Genomic DNA, 22701 nt, shown 5'->3' on the forward strand with positions numbered 1-22701 from the left:
ATTATTACTATACTGACTAACTCTTTGACTAATATTTATAACTGCATTGATAGTTGCTTGTCGAGAAGCTATACGTGCACTTCGCCGAGCCAGTGCATTTCTCGCCTTCTCGACGACCTTGCGGTCACTAAAACTCCTAGCTGTAGCTCTCCTAGTCCTATCCTGCTCTAGGTGCTCTTACCTACGCTAGTTGCGGGGTTTTTTTCTTGCTCACCCGCACGACACGTAGGACCCAAGCGCCTAATTGGACGATGCCAAGTATCGGCTGCTTGCTCATCCGCACGGAAGGCAGGATCTGAGCGCCTTTCCGAGTGGTCAGCAGTATCTTAACCCTGCTATTCGCCGCCTAATTGAACTTCAACGAGTATCGGCTGCTTCCTCATCCGCACGGAAAGCAGGATCAAAGCGCCTTTCCGAGCAGTATTTTGAACCTGCTCTGTAGCTCGGATATGGCTATTTGTTTCGGCGCCTTAAGGAACGACGCCGAGTATCGGCTACTTGGTCACCCGCCAGAAAGACAGGATCCAAGCGCCCCAGTATTTCAAACCTTCTCTATTGGTCGGACCTGGCTGTTTCCGCACGTTTTAGAACGACGCCGAGTATCGCCTACTTATTCACCCGCACGTAAAACAGGATCCAAGCGCCTTTGCAAGTGTTCTACAGTATTTAGAGCCTGCTCTATTGCTCGGACTTGGCTATTTCGTCGCCTTGTAGAACGACGCCGATAAACAGGATTCAAGCGCCTTTCTGAGTGCTCTGCAGTATTTCGAAACTGCTCTATTGCTAGGGCTTGGCTATTTTGTCGCCTTTTAGAACGACGCCGAGTATTGGCTGCTTGCTCAACTGCACGAGCTGGCGGATTCAAGCGCCATGACTATGAGACGCAGTATTTAGGCCCTGCTCTGCCTCCCTGACTAATGCATTTTCCCTTCGCCTACGCTGAGCTTCCACCCTCTCCATCTCTGCGTACTCATTGTTTTCCCTATTTGCCCTAATCCTTAATAATTGATTCCTAGCCAGTTAAGATGCAGTAGGTTAATTTGTCGGGGCAATTTTATAAAAATATGAAAATATCCCTAATGGAAAAAATAGCTTTAAAATATAATTAATAAATTGAATTTTTTAAAAAGGGATTAGTTAATTAAATAGCTGAATTAATAGAACTATTAATGTAAGTCTTTGAAAGACGAAGCCTTTAAGAAAATTATTTTCTTATATTGATATAAACGAGAAAAAGTGCAAAGCGATTGGAAAATTTTAAGATCGATAATTTAATCGGAAAAATATTTAAATATGAAAATATTTATTTACATATATTATCCTAACAAATAATTCTAAACTAGATGCTAACAGTGGGCATAATCTATAGAAGCTATAGGCCTTCAGCTCTTCAGGTTACTTGTAGAGTAAAAGTATACTAGATTTGTCGGAAAGTATATAACAGGCAGAAGAAAGCGTTTCCGAACCCATAAAATATATATAAATTTGATCAGGATCACTAGCCAAGTCGATCTAGTCATATCCGTATGTCCGTCTGTCTGCCTGTCCGTATGAACACTGAGATCTCGAAAAGTATGGCATGCAGATTTCTGAGGTTCTTGCGCAGGGCAAGTTTGTTTCAAAAAATTTTGCCTCGCCCACTTCAACGCCCACAAACCGCCCACAATCTTCAAAAAATCGTAAATATGAACGCGAATATCTCAGAATATATTTGAATCTAGCTTATTTTCTACATGGTTAAATATTTACGTTGCCTTTTTTTATGCTTATTTCTAGTATGCATTTATTGTTATTTTATTTTGTTCTTCCAATATATTTGCAGAAGGTATTATGATTTCAGTCGGAAGTTTGCAACGAAGGGAAGGAGACGTTTCCGATATATATTCTTGATCAGCATCACTAGACGAGTCGATCTAGCCATGTCCGTCTGTCCGTCCGTTTCTACGCAAACTTATCTCTCAGTTTTAAGGTTATCGGGTTAAAACTTTCCCAAAAGTGTTCTTTCTTTTGCAGGTAGTATATAAGTCGAAACCAACCGGATCAGACAACTATATTTTATGGCTCCCTTAGGAATAATCGGAAAAAATTTTTTACAAAATTATAACTTTTGTGTTTTTTAACATATAACCCCCTAAGTTTGGAAATAACGATTTTTAATAAGTTTTTGATTGAATAATTATAACTGCATGGGTATACAAACTTGCCAAAGTTAACTTCCTTTCTAGTTTTAATTTTATTGAAGTAATATTTTATTAATAATTTGTGACTTAATCAAAAAGTTTAAGATGTTGTTGAAATTGTCGATTGTGAAGTTAGCTGCAAATAGGATGGGATCCAGGTTGTGGGACGATTGAGAATGTTGTATGGAGAGGGAGGGGCAAGAACATTGTTCAATATTAATGCGTGCATTGTTACACAATAGGCACAAATTGTTTTTAGAAGTGTCAAAGTAGTGGGCGTTGGCTAAGAATGTGCGTCCTTTTCTAAATCTGTTTATTATTATTATTTGTTGCCTCCTGCTCAAGGGAGAGTTTTTATGGGGGGAGTTGGACGTGGATAATTCAGCAATTTGTTGATACCAGTTAGATGTTGACCTAAGAATGTTAGCTGGTTTATCTTTTAGTTCTTTTTTAAGAGATGGGTAATTTCGTTGTTGTTGCTGTTGTTGAGAGGTAACTTAAACTTAGAGGCCAGTTTGGCTTCCTTGTCTGCGTTTTCATTACCTACGAGTCCTATGAGGATTGGTACCCAGACAAGAGAGATTTTTGGGAATTGTTATTGTGTATTATTATTGTATTAATATAGTGTGGTGTTGGTTCCTTTAATAATGCTGTCCATGTTAAATGTTTTGCATTTATTGTTTTTGCTTGGGAGGTAAGGAATTTCTATGGGACATATGTTGGCTTCTAGTAGAAGATTGTTTATTGGCGTGGAACGGAATGCTTCAAGACCTACTCTTATTGCATTTTGTTAATTTGTGATTTGGGTGCGTGTCAATAAGTTGGAAGGCAGCAGTCTATCTTCGGAATAATAAGTGATTTTATGACTTGGATGAGAGAAGCGGTGTTGGTGTTGTACTTGTTGGAAGAAAGGTGTTTAACAATGCCTATTGGCTTGGAAAGATCGGAATAATAAGTGATTTTATGACTTGGATGAGAGAAGCGGTGTTGGTGTTGTACTTGTTGGAAGAAAGGTGTTTAACAATGCCTATTGGCTTGGAAAGATCGACTTTTAGCTTGGATATGTGTGAGTTCCATTTGAATCTGTTGTTGATTGTGAGTCCTAGTATTTTGAGGTTGTCGGTGGTTGGTTAAGTGGTGTCTCCTCTTAGTATCTTACCGTTGCACTTGTGTTTTCGGCAGATATGAAGTATCTGGCGTTTGTCTTTAGAAAGGACTGAACCTGAGTGATTTGGTTAAAGGTGTCTGATAAGTTCGTTGTGGGGCTTTTCCGTTTTTTGTGTTCAGTTTTCTTAGACGATGATGGTCAGTACAAACAAGTGACCCTACGACATCAAGCAATGCTTGTTACGCGCGGACCCCTTTACCGTTTTGGGCGAGTAAGCGAAATCGGGGATAAAGAAAAAGACAAAATAACAATAGACAATTAAAAATACAGGTCAAAATACGAAAAGGTAAGATACAAAGTAAAACTATTTAGGTACTAGGTAGGATAGTATTATTGACTTAAAGATAGGCAGTGAGTCGGTAGTAGATATTAGGTGGTATAGTCTATTATAATCATTACAAAGTACTCTTAAAGGTTCATGCATTGCATAATTAGAGATACAGTGATTTAATAATAAAGGAATATATTTTCTAGTGAATATATTTGGCATATTAAAATGCAGGCGACCCAGTAACTGGGGACTCTCATCATCACCATGAATAATCGTAATACCATGCATAGTTCTACGGTTAGCTAATGATGGTAAGTTAAATATAAGTAGTCTACTAAAATAGTATGGTAGTATTAGGTTTGTATCCCAGTTGAGTCTCCGTAAGACAAATATTAAGAATTTTTTTTTCACAGACTCAATCCGGTCTATATGTACCCCATATTGTGGACTCCAAACAGGAGCGCAGTACTTGATCGCAGAATTGGTCGGAATAATGAAATAAACAAGGTCTTTGTGACATAGGGATCATCGAATTCCTTCGACCACCTATTGATAAATGCAAGCACGCCCCTGGCTTTATTTACCATGGTAGTAATGTCATCAGAATATTTAAGCTAAGGATCCATATAGACTCCAAGGTCGTCAGCATGCGTTATTCTAACACACAACCACTCAATGTATAAGTTGAAGAGTGAGGCCTGACAAGAAAACAAGGTCATTAGTATACACTTAGAACCATTTAAATTTTATACATTATCCATGCACCATGTTTGAAATGCACTGAGATCAGATTGTTAAGCTAAACTTTGTGCGGTGGTATACCGGACGTAAATCGGATTAGGGATGAAAACGAGTTTTTAACAAAAAAGAAAGCTATAGCTTGTGGGCGTTAAAGTGGGCGTGGCATCTTCGCGTAACAAACTTGCGCTGCATACAAGGCTACGGAATATAAGTCTGAAATCCCAATTCTCTATCTTTGATAGTTTCTGAAAAATCCGCGTTCATATTTACGATTTTTTAAAGTTTGTGGCCGGTTTGTGGGCGTTAAAGTGGGCGTGGCAAAATGTTGTTTTTCAATCGATAGGTATTGACGAGAACAATACAATTCACTTACAAATTTTTTCTAGCATTAAAACTGTAATCACCACCGGTTTGGTCGGTTTGTGGGCGTTAGAGTGGGCGTGGCTCTCTGCTGAAACAAACTTGCGCTGCGCAGGAAGCTCAGGAATCTGCATGCCAAATCCCAATAGCCTAGCTCTTATACTTTCCGAGATCACAGCGTTCACACGGACAGACGGAGAGACGGACATGGCTAGATCGACACGGCTAGTGGCAGGGTCACTATATATACTTTATGTGGTCGGAAACGCTTCCTTACAGACGAATCTAGTATACCCTGTTACTCGTAGAACGTAACGTACCCGTTACTCGTAGAACGGGTATAAAAATGACATTTTGAGTCCTGCTATTCAAATAACTAAGATCCACCTAAGAAGATCACTTGGAAACCCTAAAAGGACCAATATCCGGACTAGAATCGGGTGATTTACAGAATCAAACGCCTTACTGAAATCAGTGTAAGCCACATCAGTCTGACGTTTTTTTCTAAAATCATTTGTGATAAAATGAAGTAAACTCCAAAAGGTAACATTTTTAAAGATGATAGCTTTGAAATACCTCTGTAATTACATGCGTTCAATTTACTGCCCTTTTTATGAAGCGGGATATCAAAGGACTCCTTCCATCTGTGTGGAAAATCTGACGTTTCTAAAGACAAAGTAAAAAGTTTGTGCAATGGTCTAGTTAAAGTGTCAGCGCAATATCTAAGCACACATCCATGGTCTCTGTCAGGACACGGATAGTAGACTGGTTTGACCCTTTGCAGATCTAAAAAAAGTGAGCTTTCACTTATAACAGGACAAAAATCAAAGTTTGATTTAGGCATGTCATATTGGTAGGACTGATCTGACGGACTTGGTGTTGAATAGGTGGTTTGAAAAAACTGCGCAAAAAGATTGGCTGTGGCCTACTCAGCAGAGTTTGTTTTTAAATTTAAGTGATGATGGGTAACTTGAAGATTTACGCTGTTAACAAAATTATAAAACTGTTTTGGATACAGTGTAAACTGGGTCTTGCAAGGAGCTAAATGGTTTTTATTGCACTTGGCGTTAAGCACGGTAAAATCAGTCCGAGCACTTAAGTACCGGGAAAATGTAGCTTGTGAAACGGGAGCTCTAAACGTTTTGTAGAGTCTAGACTTTACATTTTTAAGTCGCGCCAACAGTAGTAGGGAAATACGCATTAACTGATTTTAATGGGCTTTGAAGTCATAAAAATGTCACGATCATGTCCATAAAGAGTTTAAAGAATATACAGAATTTAATAAATATTGACTTTGAAGATTATCCAGAGATATAACATTTTTAGAGTAGTATTCATACCGACATGGACTTGACACGTTGGACACTTTGTATTTAGTTTTTACCTAGCAGTATTTTGATGGTTACTTTCTGTTTAGTCTTGTTTTTGGATGCTTACATTTTGTATAGTACCTGTACAGTACTTGGTTTTGGACGGTTACTATCTGTATACTATCTGTAAGGTACTTGGTTTTAGATGGTAACTAACTGTTAACAAGTGTTATGAGTTGTTATAGCCTCTTATTAAGAATTATCAAAGCACACAAGTTAATGTTTCTCAGATGTGTTAGCCAAACACACTTGCAGTGAACTAACATTACCTGACCATCACCAAAGTCACATGCCCAAGACCCAAGCCGCAGGACGACTGATAAGATCATTCATCTCAAGTCCATCGACCTCATTGAATAAAATACTTTCGCTTCATTTGTACCTGTAGTTTTAATTACAGTCAGAAACAAATTTTGTAGGATCATTTAATTTTTTTTTTATATTTTATTATTGTAAACATAATTTATTAAATTCATAATTAATTATATACATTATATATATTTGTATATAATTAATTTTCTGACTTCTGAAATATCGGTTATTAATCTTCGTTCAAAACGCATATTTTCAATATTAACGCGTGCATTGTTACACAATAGGCACAAATTGTTTTTAGAAGTGTCAAAGTAGTGGGCGTTGGCTAAGAATGTGCGTCCTTTTCTAAATCTGTTTATTATTATTATTTGTTGCCTCCTGCTCAAGGGAGAGTTTTTATGGGGGGAGTTGGACGTGGATAATTCAGCAATTTGTTGATACCAGTTAGATGTTGACCTAAGAATGTTAGCTGGTTTATCTTTTAGTTCTTTTTTTAAGAGATGGGTAATTTCGTTGTTGTTGCTGTTGTTGAGAGGTAACTTAAACTTAGAGGCCAGTTTGGCTTCCTTGTCTGCGTTTTCATTACCTACGAGTCCTATGAGGATTGGTACCCAGACAAGAGAGATTTTTGGGAATTGTTATTGTGTATTATTATTGTATTAATATAGTGTGGTGTTGGTTCCTTTAATAATGCTATCCATGTTAAATGTTTTGCATTTATTGTTTTTGCTTGGGAGGTAAGGAATTTCTATGGGCCATATGTTGGCTTCTAGTAGAAGGTTGTTTATTGGCGTGGAACGGAATGCTTCAAGACCTACTCTTATTGCATTTTGTTAATTTGTGATTTGGGTGCGTGTCAATAAGTTCCGCAATCACCAACTGCTATTTATTTATAGCGCTCACTGCATTTAAGGCCTTATTATTTGGCCTCCGCCAATGCACCGCAGCCGCAAGAACGAAAAAATTAATAAATAGACTTATATGATTTGCACTTAGTATTATTTATGCACAAATCACGTCGTGGTCACCAATGTTGAACTAATAGGCTTTTTTATTAGTTATTGCTTAATTAAAATACGAATTTCAGGTTGCTTTAGGCTTGTTAACAATTTATTAATAAACATTATTTTAAATTTTAAGTGTTGGGGAACGTAAGAACTTGGTGCAAGTAGTTAGCATAACGTCAGTTTCCTTGCTATTAGAGCTGGGCAAGCTAAAAAGTATGCGTTTGCAGTTACAAAGAAATCATTTTCATATATTTTTAGCTAGGAATACAAACAAAAAACTTTAAAAGCCTTTTTCTTAATCAGGGAGATGTACTTTACCGGAAAAGCAAGGTCGCGTGAGAGCGTGAGCTTTGGTAGTTATACCCGTTACTCGTAGAGTAAAAGGGTATACTAGATTCGTCGGAAAGTATGTAACAGGCAGAAGGAAGCGTTTCCGACCCCATAAAGTATATATATTCTTGATCAGGATCACTAGCCGAGTCGATCTAGCCATGTCCGTCTGTCCGTCTGTCCGTCTGTCCGGATGAACGCTGAGATCTCGGAAACTATGAGAGCTAGGCTATTGAGATTTGGCGAACAGATTCCTAAGCTTCTTACGCAGCGCAAGTTTGTTTCAGTACCACAAACCGCCCTAAACTGTAACTCCAACAGTTTTGATGCTAGATAGAAAATTTTAACTGAAATGTATTAGTCTTGTCAATACCTATCGATTGACCAAAAAAAATTTTGCTACGCTCACTCTAACGCCCACAAACCTCCAAAGAAAAAAGCTATGACGTCAGAGCCAGACAATGCGAAATGTTTTTACGCGTGTATGTGTGTGTATGTAAATAGTTGCCGGCCGAACTTAGCGGCAAAGAAAAAAGCCCTGCCGGCGCTCAGAGAGAGCAAAGTGCGCTGCTAACTTATTCTATTGAATAATGAACCCTTTATCCATTTGTCCCATTGACGGGCAAAAACCTTTAAAGATCTGTACATCTTTATTTATCTCTTTCAAAGAATATGAATTAGCTTAATAAATACCTATAGATTGTCCCAAAAAAACTTTTCCGTTTTCAGTCCAATGCTCTCAAACCAAAGTAGTTAGGACAAGCCTTGACACTAGAGCCAGAAAACGACATACATATATACATACATACATTTATGTTTTTATGCATGTGTGGATGTAAAAAATTGCGATCTAATATCCGCGGCAAATAGAATTCTTTCAAACAAAGCTATTCAACCAAATATTTTGAATTACAGAATGTGCCTTAAAAATGTGTATGTTTAGCAAGCATACATAAATATAAATGTTTTTTGTCTATTTTATGTGTTGCTTTCTCATTCTTGGCGCTGGCTGAAACAAAACCAGAGCCGAGAAATGAGAGCAAGGGAGAGAGAACAAAGTGCGCGGCTAACTTATTTTAAAGTTTGTTATCTGAGTAATGGGTATCTGATAGTCTAGGTATTCGACTATAGCGTTCTTCTTTGTTTTTTTATACATTTTCAAGTATTGATCATCACAGTTTTCAGATTTACTAAAAAAAATTATAGAGTACAGACCAGGAGTCAGATCACAACTCATTTCACTAGAAAATGGTATTTTATTATCTTTAATTTTTAATTCTTTATCTCCCAATGTTAATAAATTGTTTGCAGTTTTTTTAGGTACATAACCATATTAAATCATAATTATAACTAGTGCTATTATCTTCTAGCTCTGTCCCTTCTTCTGCACTTCTTTCTGTCTCCTTTTTCTCATCTTCTATATCTTCCTCTATATTCGACTGTGAAAATAATTTATTATAGGAATCACTATCATCGAAAGACCTTGGTGAAGTTATGTTTCGATTAGACTGCAGATCTTTCTCATTAGTTGTAAAGTAGAAATCGTCAAGCTCTCTCTCATCATCACCCTATTTTTTAATTTGCTTCATTTCACGCTTTACTTTTATACTATCTTTTACATCAGAAATCTTTTGTTTTTTATTTTCCTTAACAGGTTCATGTATAGGTTCAGTAATAGGTTTAAAAGTGTTCTCCAATGTAAATTCGTATGATTTTTGACTTGTTTGAGATCATCGAATTTTCGCTTCAAAGCAAATCTAGCTTTGGTTAACTGTGACAAAATATTCATTGTAGTATATTTTACAAACTTTATAGGTGAATGATTTAAAACTTTCGAAATTCATGTAGTCACTACTCAGTTACTAAACAAAAACTGTTTAGGGAACGCCATAATCTGTAATATTTATATACCATTTGCGAATAAAAAAGATTTGATACAGAAAATATATATTTAAAAGTGTATTTATTGGTATATTCTTAAAATCTGAATCTTTTTATTGATTACTGACTTTGTTCTAAATACAAATTGTCATTACTTTTATAAATATTAAATTTTCCATCAACCATTTCATTGGTGATATCATCCTGAAGAGAGGTGTACCTTTCCGGCATGTACAGAATGTGCTCCTCCAACTCGAGAGCAAAAGATTCTCCAACCTTTGTTGTTTTGCGCTCCGCCTTGAGGATCGGGAATATTACATTTTCAGGTATCCTTGTCTTCGATAGCAATGTCTTTATATTAAATCTATTGAACTCTTTAATTACAATGTTCATCTGGTTTTCCTGATTCATGATGGTTGTTAAGGTTTTTGGACTTCGTACAGTTTTTCCACGTTGTATTTAGCTGTATTTTGATGTTTACTACCTGTTTAGCAGTTGTTCAGTACTTGTTTCGTAGTTGCTTACTACTTTTTTTAGCTGGTTAATAGCTGTTATTAGATGGTTATTATCTGTTTAGTAGCTGTTAACTAGTTGTTTACTAGTTGTTATAAGCTGGTCACCAGCTGTTTTGAGCTGCTATGAGCAGTTATAGTATTTTTTTTTGGTTAAGAATGATCAAAAATTTTTGTCCTCTAGATGACGTTCGATGTGAAGTAAAAACATAGATTGTGAATTTGAACGCGTGCAGGTCCACTTTTTATACTATACAGAGTTCATACATACACGTACCCATACATTGATTTTCAACCCCCCCAAATGTAAATTAACCATTTAAATATACCGGATTTGACAGTTGTATGTATCAAAGTCTTGAACTCTATCGTAGTTGTATTGTGTTCTATGTCCCAAGTATTTCACAACTTCTCTAGGTGGCTGAAGATTTCCAAAACTATCGAAATAATGTATATTATTTTTATTTTTATTATATGCAACCCAATGTGTACCACTTTATCGTGGTGCTTCTGGGAGTAGATCTCTCATAAACACCCCTCTAAAATGTAGGATATTTTTCTTAGCAAAATGTATAATGTCGATATTTGATAGTGGTCTATTGGGTAGCAGAGAAATTAGTTTTTTCGCTTCTTAATTCTTTTCCCCTAACTATAGGGATTAAGAAAGACACCATAAACCTTACTATAGGGCGTGAGATATAAACCTTCTCCTACAGCAACACTTTCAATTTTCCTGTTGTGACGTTTTTTCTGCTACATATCTTCTTTAGCCATTCTCGCATTATTAATTGTTTTTGCAATTGCTGCACTACCACTTGCTAAACTACCAAGAGCGCTGAGGGCTGTCAAGATCGGCACGATTGGTAGAAAACCACGAGGTACTTTAACATTTTTCTTTCTAAGGTTAGAAGATGCGTTTGATAAGTCAAAAACAAAAAATTTTAGTTAGAAATATTAACGATGAAAACGAGAAAAATCTACCGCCACGACATAGTGCTCTCTTACCGAACACAAAAAGGGCTCTAATTGTTGGTCCTTCGAATTGTGGTAAAACTAATATTATGTTAAGTCTAATAGAGAGTCCTAATAGATAAAAATTCGAAAATGTTTATATATTTTCAAAAAGTTTATATTAACCTAAATATGAATACTTGGAGAAATTAATCAAACCGATAAAGAGAATGGGATATCATACATTCTCCCATAATGAGGGTGTACTAGACCCCAGTGAAGCTAAAAACAATTCCATTAAGATATTCGATGACGTAGCTTGTGAAAAACAAGATAACATAAGATCTTATTTTTGTAAAAATATCGACTCTTTTTATATATTTCAAACGTATATTAATAAACCTAAACATCTGATTCGTGACTATGCCAACTTTATTATAATGTTTAAGCAAGATGATTTAAATATGCGGCATATATATCGGGACCATATTAACACTGAAATGAATTATGAAACATTTGTGAAAATTTGTCAATGTTGGGAGGACAAGCACGGATTCCTTTTAATAAGCAAGGATAACGAAATGGATAACGGAAGATACAGAAAAGGATTTGATCAATTTATTATGATTTATGGAGTAATTTCAACATAAAGCCCACTGTTTATCAAGAGATTTCAATATGTCTAGATCACTTGCATTATCCTTGAATGGAAATAATTCCATTATAAATACAAACTTTTTTCCACCTATCGAATTGAATGGTCGATATGAGTGCGCTCTTATCGATTTTAATATGTATAATTCGATTCCAAATATTGATGAAAAAAATAACCTCTTCCACATCGGTGAGAAGGTTATTACAATTCCAACTGGATCATATGAATTGAATGACATTACCGATTTCATTTACAATAAACTTAAAGACTATAACCTTGAAAATACATTTAAAATTCTAAGTAATAATAATACACTTCAAGTTGAAATAACTACCATGCGAGAGTCAGTTTACTTTAATAAGGAAAGATCGGTTGGACAACTGTTTGGTTTCCATCAAAAAGTACTAGGACCACATCCTACAAAAACCTATCGAACATATTAAAAATTAATACAAATCGTTTGGAATGTAATATAATCAGCGGTTCATATGTAGATAATACACCGAATCAAACATTACATGAGTATGGCATTAATGTTCCGCCTGGGTATAAAATGACAGTGACACCACATAATCTAATTTATTTACCAATCAACTGTGACGAAATAAGCACAATATCTATTCGTATAGTTGGTCAAAACGGTGATTTGGTGAATTTACGTGGTGAAAACGTTTCGATTCGCATGCACATTCGGGCAATAGAATGATTATTTATAATAAAAGACGTAGCTTAAGTCCTCAGCCAAGCATTACTAATTGTAAAGCTATAGAAAGAGGGTCAACAGTAAAAAGAAGCTCACCTACTTTGAAAAATAAACTATTTTTAAAGTCGTTAGGCTTGAAGCTTCGAGTATAATATAAAAGGTGGAAAGGAAAACAATGAACGAAATTTCAAATGTTCGAGAAAAGGTTTACTCAGATTTCGAAGAAAGAGTTTCATACTTATTCATCGTATAGTCAAACATTTAAACCAAACGATGAAATTCGAATTGCTATTCAAAATCAAGACTTGTACGTGCTTCCTCACGAAAGTTACCATAATTTTCAAGGAATTATTAGAAAAGATTCACCGAATGGACCTACAACTGATAATGTTACCACTTTTTTTTTAAATAATTGTATGGCTTACTTTTTGGATGAAATTAAGTACGAAATAAATGGATGTGAGATAGATAACACACGATTTGTTTAATATGACTACAACCCTAAAAAATTATATATCTCTGGATAATCTTCAAAGTTAAACTCTATTAAATTCCGGATGGAGCAGTGGGGACGAAATTTCTACGGGACCCCACTTTAACTTTTCTGTACCATTAAACAATTTATTGGGATTTGCTAAGGATTATAAAAAAGTTTTGTTAAATTGTAAACACGAACAAGTGTTGATGCTTACTAAGAATCTTGGTGATGTGTTTGAACAAACCAGAAATGAACAAAGTTTTAAGTTGGAAATGACGAATATAACCTGGAAAATTCCCCATGTAACTCCGAGCGATTTTTCAAAAATTAAGATGTACGATATTATTAAAAGTGGTGTAAACCTACCAATCGCATTCCGGAGTTGGGATTCATATGTTAACCCCAAATTGGGGTATGGAAGTCAACACAGCTGGAATGTGAAACTGTCGGCTAACCGCGAAAACATTTACACTAAATGGAGAACTTATCACAAATAACTTATAAAACTTGAAAGTTCACTTGATTTCTGAGTCATAGCCATATGATAATCTGAATGTTGATTTTATAAGAATCAGTATGCTCACCTATATGAAATGTATAAAAGATTTCAATCTAGTTACTATAATCGTGAATCACAACCATTTTTGACCCCAAATGAATTTACATTGAAGGCCCTATTATTGTGGTTGATCTTTCATATCAAAACGAATCAATGAAAACTGGTCCTATTGATGTGAGAATTTCAATAGAACTGAAGACACCAAGTGATGAAAAAACCCAAACGGACTATTACAACGAGTTGTTTAACATTAGAAAAATGTTGAAAGATACTGTTTCGATTGATGTTCAAGGTTTCTTTAATAATAATAATAATTTTATTCTAAAGGAAATTGGAATTGTATTCGAAAAAGATCCAAACTTGAATAATATTTATACCCGTTACTCGTAGAGTAAAAGGGTATACTAGATTCGTCGGAAAGTATGTAACAGGCAGAAGGAAGCGTTTCCGACCCCATAAAATATATGTATTCTTGATCAGGGTCACTAGCCGAGTCGATCTAGCCATGTCCGTCTGTCTGAGATCTCGGAAACTATGAGAGCTAGGCTATTGAGATTTGGCGTACAGATTCCCGAGCTTCTTACGCAGCGCAAGTTTGTTTCAGTAGACTGCCACGCCCACTCTAACGCCTACAAACCGCCCAAAACTGTAACTCCTACAGTTTTGATGCTAGATGGAAAATTTTAACTGAAATGTATTAGTCTTGTCAATACCTATCGATTGACCGCCTTGACACTAGAGCCAGAAAACGACATACATATATACATACATACACTTATGTGTTTATGCATGTGTGGATGTAAAAAATTGCGATCTAATATCCGCGGCAAATAGAATTCTTTCAAACAAAGCTATTCAACCAAATATTTTGAAATACAGAATGTGCCTAAAAATTGTGTATGTTTAGCAAACATACATAAATATAAATGTTTTTTGTCTATTTTATGTGTTGCTTTCTCATTCTTGGCGCTGGCTGAAACAAAACCAGAGCCGAGAAATGAGAGCAAGGGAGAGAGAACAAAGTGCGCGGCTAACTTATTTTAAAGTTTGTTATCTGAGTGACGGGTATCTGATAGTCGAGGTACTCGACTATAGCGTTCTTCCTTGTTTTTTAATAGAACCACCATATGATTTTACTTTGCTAAATACAAAATCTGGAAAGACTGCAATTTCGTTAGCCAATACACATAACAAAATTTTTTGGAACGATCGAGAGAACAGTTTTCCACAAACTCGAAAGTATCTAAGGACAATTACAAGCGGAAAACAAATTATTTCTAAAGGTGTGGAAAAGAAACGATTTCTACAGAAGTTTTTTGGCAGTCGTCAGCTCATTAATATCGAGGAAATGGGCTGCCCGTCATTAAACAGGATTAAAGGAAACCGGTTTCCCTATTGTGAAACACACCTTTATGGCGGGGTTTGTACTCTTAACAATGTATACATTATTTTGACATTTTTTAAAAGTAGCTCCAAAATATTAAAAAAAATTGTATACATCATTTTAAAGTTGAGACTAGCTGTGTAAGGACCTACAAGAAAACAATATGAAATTGCATGAGGAAATTGACGAATTTATTGAACAATTTAAAGGACAGATAATTGGTCAGCATTTTCAATACCTGCTAAACACAAAAACTATTTTTATGAATCGAGGTGGACATGATCTCAAAACTACGAATTATGGTGAACACTTTACAGTTTGTAATACTGCGCCTGCTTCTTCTATGCAAATCGACGGAATAAAAGCCAGAAAATTAATTTCAATATATAAAAAAACATGTTCACAATACCAAAATAAATGAATAAATGTATTTTTATGCTACAAAATAAACTTCTGACCTTTTGTTTCGAGTTATAATTACAGGTACGGAAAATGGAAAATATTTCCTTGAGTGAGATATGTCGGTTACTTGCGAGTTGTTGCGCGGTCGTTATTTCAACCCCTATTATGGGACGTATTAGAGCTAGCAGTCAGCCGTGTGGTCGTTGGCGTGAGGCCCATGATCTTGGCAATGGACATGCGCCATCAGACTTGTGCATGTGTCCCTTTTATTCCGGACAGGTAATAGACAGGTGCGCATGTTTGCGTAACTCTTGCTTGAACCCCTTTTATGACATGCTTGTGACCCGTTTGCGGAAAGGAGAGATCTTAGAAAATTTACAAGTTAATTTTTCTGGGGCGAAAGAAATGTCTGTTTGAAAATATTCCACAACCAATACACATCACAAAATTTTTTGGATCGATGGAGAGAACAGTTTTCCACAAACTCGAAAGTATCTAAGGACAATTACAAGCGGAAAACAAATTATTTTTAAAGGTGTGGAAAAGAAACGATTTCTACAGACGTTTTTTGGGAGTCGTCAGCTCATTAATATCGAGGAAATGGGCTGCCCGTCATTAAACAGGTTTAAAAGAAACCGGTTTCCCTCTTGTAAAACACACCATAAGGGTGGGGCTTGTGCTCTTAACAATGCTAACATTATTATGACAATTTTAAAAGTAGCTCTAAAACAATAAAATAATTTTTATTAAATTAGTTTTATAATCATAGGAAACGTTATTCCCCAACATGATTGGACATGTCCCTCTAAGGCGCTCATCTTTGAATACTTTGGGTGTGCGACCTTTCTCACGTGCACAGCAACACCTGTGATAATGAGGCAAAAGGGTACGTGATCACACCTTTCCCTAACATGATCGGATATGTTCCTCTAAGACACAATGGTTGTGCGACTTTTCTCACGTGCACCTTTCTCACCTGACTATTAATTGCACATAATGAGGGGAAGGATACATGATCAATATTGTCACATGGGGATGTGGGGGCGATGCGGGCAATTAAGTGTACTCTTTATGGACATGATTGTGACAGTTTTATGACTTTAAAGCCCATTAAAATCAAATAATTGATTGAATTATGCTAATTGTCCTAGAACCCGCATATGTTAATGAGCGGGGAAGAGGGCCATTAATATGGTAATTGTCCCAAAACCCGTCTTTCCCTGCTACTGCCAACTCTTTGTTAAACCACGGAGGTTGGTTTGAAATTTTAGGATAACACGTAGGAACGCATGTATCAAAAACTGCGTTTAATACATTATAAAAAAGAAAGGAAGTTAACTTCGGCAAGCCGAAGTTTGTATATCCTTGCAGTTATAATTATTAAATTTAAAAATCCAAAAAATGATATTCTCAACACTATAAGAAAGTATGTCAAAAAACACCGAAGCTATAATTTGATTCTTATTATTTTCCCACCAATTTTTCGATCGTTCCTATGGCAGCTATATGATATAGTCGTACGATTTTTATAAAATTTAATTCGAAATTCAAAACTTGTTAAAAAATGTTATTTCCAAACTTAGGCGGTTATATGTTAACAAACACCAAAGGTAAAATTTTTTAAAATTTGTTTCCGATTATTCCTGTTGGAGCTATAAGATATAGTTGTCCAATCGGGCTGGATCCGACTTATATACTACCTGCAAAAGAAAGAAGACTTTTGGGAAAGTTTCAGCCCAATAGCTTTAAAACTGAGAGACTAGTTTGTGTAGAAACTGACGGACAGACGGACATGGCTAGATCGACTCGTCTCGTCATGCTGATCAAGAATATATATACTTTATAGGGTCGGAAACGTATCCTTCACTGCGTTGCAAACTTCTGACTGAAATCATAATAGCCTCTGCAAGGTATAAATATATTAACATATTCAGTTATATTAGTACATAAGAATAGATTAGACCAATCCGATCAAGATATAAGGCTATTATTGAGTGCAAAGCTTGCTCTACAAAAGCAGGGGATGCGTTTTGTACCAGTGCACATTGGGCGATTTTCCCAAAAAAGTGGCATAAAGTCAAAAAATGTATGATAGAATATTAAAAAAACCTTGTTATTTATTAATAGTAAACACTTCAGGAAACTTAAAAAATTTTTTGTTTTTTGCTGGGTGGCAACTCTCTTTATGTGGCAGCCTCTTAAAGTCAGCTGATGGCAAGCAGCTTTCGATTGTAAAAGTTACCGCGAAAATTTTACTTCTGCAATTGATCAGTGTGCGTATGTTTTTATGCAGTTTAATATATATATTTAGTATGGAAAACAAAGATCAAGGTATATATAATCTGTATGTTATGGCAAAAGTACATAAATATTTGTGTTGTTGTTTTTGTCCAGTGTTGTTGTTGGTTGTATTTGAACTAAAATTTTAACAATTGTAATCGTGTTCCGTGAAGTATTTCTATATCAAGAGCAAGCCAGAGCAGGCAACTAATATTGGCAAGTTACTAACTTAAATGTCTATTTTCATTTGGTAAAAATCTCATTTCCCCGTTTTCCCCCGTTTATACAAAAAATGCACTTGTAGTTGTTGTTGCGATTACCAACAGCGAGCTTGCCGATATTTGGAACGGCAACAATCGTAACGCAAGCGCTGTAACGTTTATTTTAACAAAAATAAATAAAGATGATTTGAGCATATCGCACATGAATGCAATAGAAGCCAAAGTATCAATTTTTGTAAAACATATTAAACGGTATTTACGCAAACATCACGCAGATCTGGATAAAATTAAGTCGATTTACTCAGAATGGTTTTCAAAAAGTTTTGAAATACGAATCGATATGGAGGATACCAAAAATTCATCACCTTCCAAAATAGGACGCCCAAAATTAGGGTATACAGAGGCCGGGTCAAGGCTTAGAAGGAAAATGGCTCTAGAAGTTGCCATAGAAAATGACATGTCAACTCCTTTACTTCTGCATGCAGCCTCAACATCTGCGCGAAAAAGAAAAAATAATGAAGCAGTCGGCGTGCAGCAGGAAGTCAATATAGAAAAAAAAATTAAGAATGTGTCAAACAAAGAGCCTTTAAAAATGTCAAATAATGTAGCCTTAGCCTATATATTGGAAAATGGGCTAACAAAACAACAATATATTAATACTAAGAAACTAAATAAGGCGTACGGGAACGACATATATCCTGGTTATGATGCAATAAAACAAACGAAGATGCAGTGCAGACCAACAGGAGTACAAATTACAGAATCTGTTGCAAAGGTTTCTTTGCAGGATTTGCTAAGCCATACGGCTGAACGAATTTTAGTTTTACAAAAGGAAGTTTTGGAACAAATGGAAAATGTTACAGAGTGCACACTTATTGCATGTTATGGATTTGATGGGTCGACCGGTCAAAGTTCCTATAAACAGAAATTCGATTTTGATGAACCCGATTCTTCCGACAGTTCTCTATTCGTGGCAACTATGATTCCAATAAGATTAGTGGATTCTTTAAATCGTTTAATTTGGGTAAACAAAAGCCCCCAGTCTGTACGCTTCTGCAGGCCGATTAAAATTGAATACGCTAAAGAAAGCATTGCAAAAATCCAAGAAGAAAAGCATAATTTAGATATGCAAGTAGCAAACTTGCACAATTTTAAATCACATAGCGCAAACATTTCGGTTAATTTTAAAACATATATGACATTGATTGACGGCAAGGTACTTAATGTTTTAACAAATACGAAATCTACGCAATGTTGTCCTATATGTGCTATAAATCCAAAAGCGCTTATGCACATTAATGATTTCAGTTCTAAAATTTTTAAACCTAAACCTGACTCTTTGAAATACGGCGTTAGTCCGTTACACGCCTGGATCAGGTTTATGGAATTCGTTTTAAACATATCATATCGAATCGATATTAAAACTTGGCACGTAAAAGGAGAGAATAAAAACAAAATGATATCGCGGAAGAAGGAAATCCAACAAAGAATATGGAAGGAAATGGGATTACATATTAGCATACCAAAACAGAATGGATCTGGTAACAGCAACGATGGGAATACGGCGAGGCGAATCTTTGCAAATACCAAACTTTTTGCAGAAATCACATTGTTTGACGAGGTCCTATTAAATAAATTCCACCATTTATTAATAGCAATTTCGTGTGAATTTGCCATAAACACAGACAAATTTCGAAGTTTTTGCAACGATACATTTTTATTGTATATGCAGGCGTATCCATGGTACCCAATGTCCCCAACAGTTCACAAGATTATAGTTCACGGATCAGATATTATGGATCAGTTTGTAGTTCCTGTTGGGTGCCTGGGCGAAAATGCATCAGAGGCACGCAACAAACTCTATAAAATGGACCGACGTTCCCATGCTAGAAAAAATTGCAGGCTAAATAATATAACTGACGTTTTTTATAGATCTATTGACTCATCCGACCCTCTAATTTCAAGCTTGAATATACATAATACTCCAAAACTGCTTAAAAAAAAATCACTTCCTGCAGAAGTTATTGCGTTTTTGGAAACTCCAACCTTAAATATAAGTTCATGCTATATATCTGAAGAAAATAATAATGAAAATTTTAATTTTAATAATAATAATAACATGGATAGTGAAACAGATGACGAAGAAGATTATGATAACATCAATGAATATTCGTTCGTTTTAGATGAGGAAGATTTTTAACTGCTTATTTGTAAAGATTTTAATAATATAACTACATATATGAATAAAAATTTGTAATCTTTTTTATTTAATATTATGTCTAAGTATAATAAAATAAAGCTTTTTATTTTCTTTCAATTTTAGTTGAACATTTTTAATTTTTTCTTAAATAAATGCACTTATTATTGGCGGAAAAAAAGGAGTGACCCAATTGTCGAAAAAAAAAATCCGAAATTACAGTTAAATATAACGAACATTTAAAAAAAAAAATATGTCTCTAGCTTTATTTTTAGACTTTATGCCGCCAAAATCGACAAATCGCCCATAGTGCAGTGTCAATAGTCAGCTGGTAAAGTAATTGCAGAGGTATTAGCTGTGCAAACACTATCTGGATTGGAAACAAAGCATAGATCCAGTAATCGTCCTAATAAATTTAGAACATGACTTACTTGAGACAATGAAATATCAAGCAAAACGTCAAGAAAATCATGGTGCGTTGAAGGTAACAATACATTTGATGTTTCGACGGTGGACCATGTCGCCCTAGGTATATTAAAGTCACCTAAAACTATTAACTGATCTTAATCTGATAGTTTACTTGAAATATTCGCATATATTGGGAATTCAGATGACGGCGGAATATAGGAACATGTTATGTATATAGAAATACCCGGAAGGGATAGTTTTATACACAGAAATTCAATGTCATTTATCTCGTCAGACGTTATTACCTCAGACGATAATTCTGAGTCAACTGCAATTAAAACTCCTGCACCCAAAAAAAAATGATCATAGAAACTAAACTATTCGTACATTAAAACTAAACTATTGAGTGTCAAAAATATCTTGATAAGATGCGTATTAACCTTATGACACCGAAAGTATTAAACTGAAACTTTCGAAGTTATCAAAGTTAAACTAACGAGTATACAATTTATACTCACTCAGTGTACTGACATTTATGCTGATAGTTTACTTTTTATACTATTTAGTATAAAAGCTATCCTATGTAGTCTCCGTTTTATACTATTTCGTATACATATTATACTAATCTAGAGAGCCGTAGTATACTTTTTAAGCTATTTATCGAAATCGTTAGTATACATTTTATACTATTTCGTATAAAACTTATACGATTTCCCCGTTGCCTGTAGTATAAAATTTATACTATTTTGTTTTTCGTGGTATCCCAAACCCAATAAAATCAAGTTGTATGTTGTTTTTCTTTTATTACTATTTGACATATTATTTTGTTATTATTTCATAAATATTCATATTTTGCGCAACACAAAACTCATGTTTTTAGCTCCTTCGTGTTTTTTTTTATATTCCTTTACCTAACACGTATATACAGACTAAAATAAGTACAAGCAACAAGAGTAGGGGCCGTGATTGCGCGGTATCACCGCAAGGTATTGCTTAGCGCAATGGTAGCCACCTAGGCTGTAGCTTCTCTCCTCTCATTCTCGATGCGATGCAGCGTTCGCAGTACACTCGCTGCGTAGGCTGCCGTCGCTGGCCGAACCCTTGCCCCGGTGGTCTTCATCAGCATTTGGCGATCAGACCCGAAGCGGTGACATTAAAATAGGACATGCTGATCGTCCTCAACAATCCCACTGCCGGACTCTGGACAACCGTTCTCCGTGTCGTGTCCGAAGCGCTTAAGGAAGCTTCGGAAGCAACCATGTCCACTCAGCGCCTGCGTGAGGTAGAAATCTACCTGGCCGTGCTTCCTATTTACCCTTGCGTCCAGCGTCCAGCGTCCCTTGCTGGAGTTGTCCCAGGCTGCCTGCCAGTTGTCGACGCTCTGCATCCTGGCACTCCTCTTCACCTCGGTCTTGGTTCTGTGGCTCCCGCACCAGTTCACATAGGGGAACTTGGCCTGCAATGACGAGCGCTGCGTCGTCCGGAAGGCACTCGCTGTTCTGACAGCACAAAGGCGGTACGTCGAGTTAGTGATGTAAATTTGGGTCGAAACATCGATGTCGATCTTCATCGTTGTTTGCAAAATGATACATCGATGTTTTGTGAAACATCGGCTAGAAACATCGATGCATCGATGTTTTCAACCCATTCCGTTATTTTTCGTTAATTCAATTTGTAGAAGCCTATTAAATTTTTCTATTGAGATATTTTAATATTTAAATAAGAAGGAATTAAGACTACAAAAATAAAAGCTCTCTTAGTTTTTTCTTTTTTATTTCTTCATTGAGTGGTTTTGTTAACAATTTTATAAACGAACTTAAAACTATATCAATTCATGAGCATTCAGCAGTCTTTTTCATTACATTGAGAATCAAAAATAATAAAATATCAATTTCCGTCAACTTTTGTAAAGTGCCTCCAGCAAAAGCTTGTCTTTGTTGTTATTCTAGAATGAATACATTTGTAATTGCAAATAACTATATTTATATACATATATATTTCACATAATACTTACTTTGGCATTGCAAACACGGTAAACTAAAACAAAAACCGCGAATTTGTCTGTGCGGCACTGAAACCATATGTTCTGCAATGTTGTGCAACTCGACGCCCGATGTTTTGGTTGAACATCGATGCATCGATAAACATCGGCATAACATAAAACATCGAAAAACATCGAAAAACATCGCCGAAAAATCATCGATGCTCGATGCATCGACGTTTTTTTACATCACTACGTCGAGTTCGTTAGCTCCTTCGCGTTATGCATCTGTACGCGTGCGCAAAGCACTTGCATCTGAAAATACACAATACACACAAAATTTACCA

General features: G+C 35.7%; 1 protein-coding gene across 1 annotated transcript; it reads right to left on the bottom strand.

The window, feature by feature from the left end:
* Window positions 1-21526: 21526 nt before the first annotated feature.
* Window positions 21527-21943, bottom strand: LOC139354422 (uncharacterized). The gene has a single exon (XM_070998653.1). It carries the CDS (start codon window positions 21941-21943, stop codon window positions 21527-21529), a length of 417 nt encoding a protein of 138 aa, XP_070854754.1.
* Window positions 21944-22701: the final 758 nt, after the last annotated feature.

This window comes from Drosophila suzukii (genome assembly GCF_043229965.1).
Source record: "Drosophila suzukii chromosome 2 unlocalized genomic scaffold, CBGP_Dsuzu_IsoJpt1.0 scf_2c, whole genome shotgun sequence".
Classification (NCBI taxonomy): domain Eukaryota; kingdom Metazoa; phylum Arthropoda; class Insecta; order Diptera; family Drosophilidae; genus Drosophila; species Drosophila suzukii.

What these genes read in the sequence shown, in the direction of transcription:
- LOC139354422 (XM_070998653.1), bottom strand. Translation starts at nt 21,943, where the DNA reads ATGAAGATCGACATCGATGTTTCGACCCAAATTTACATCACTAACTCG.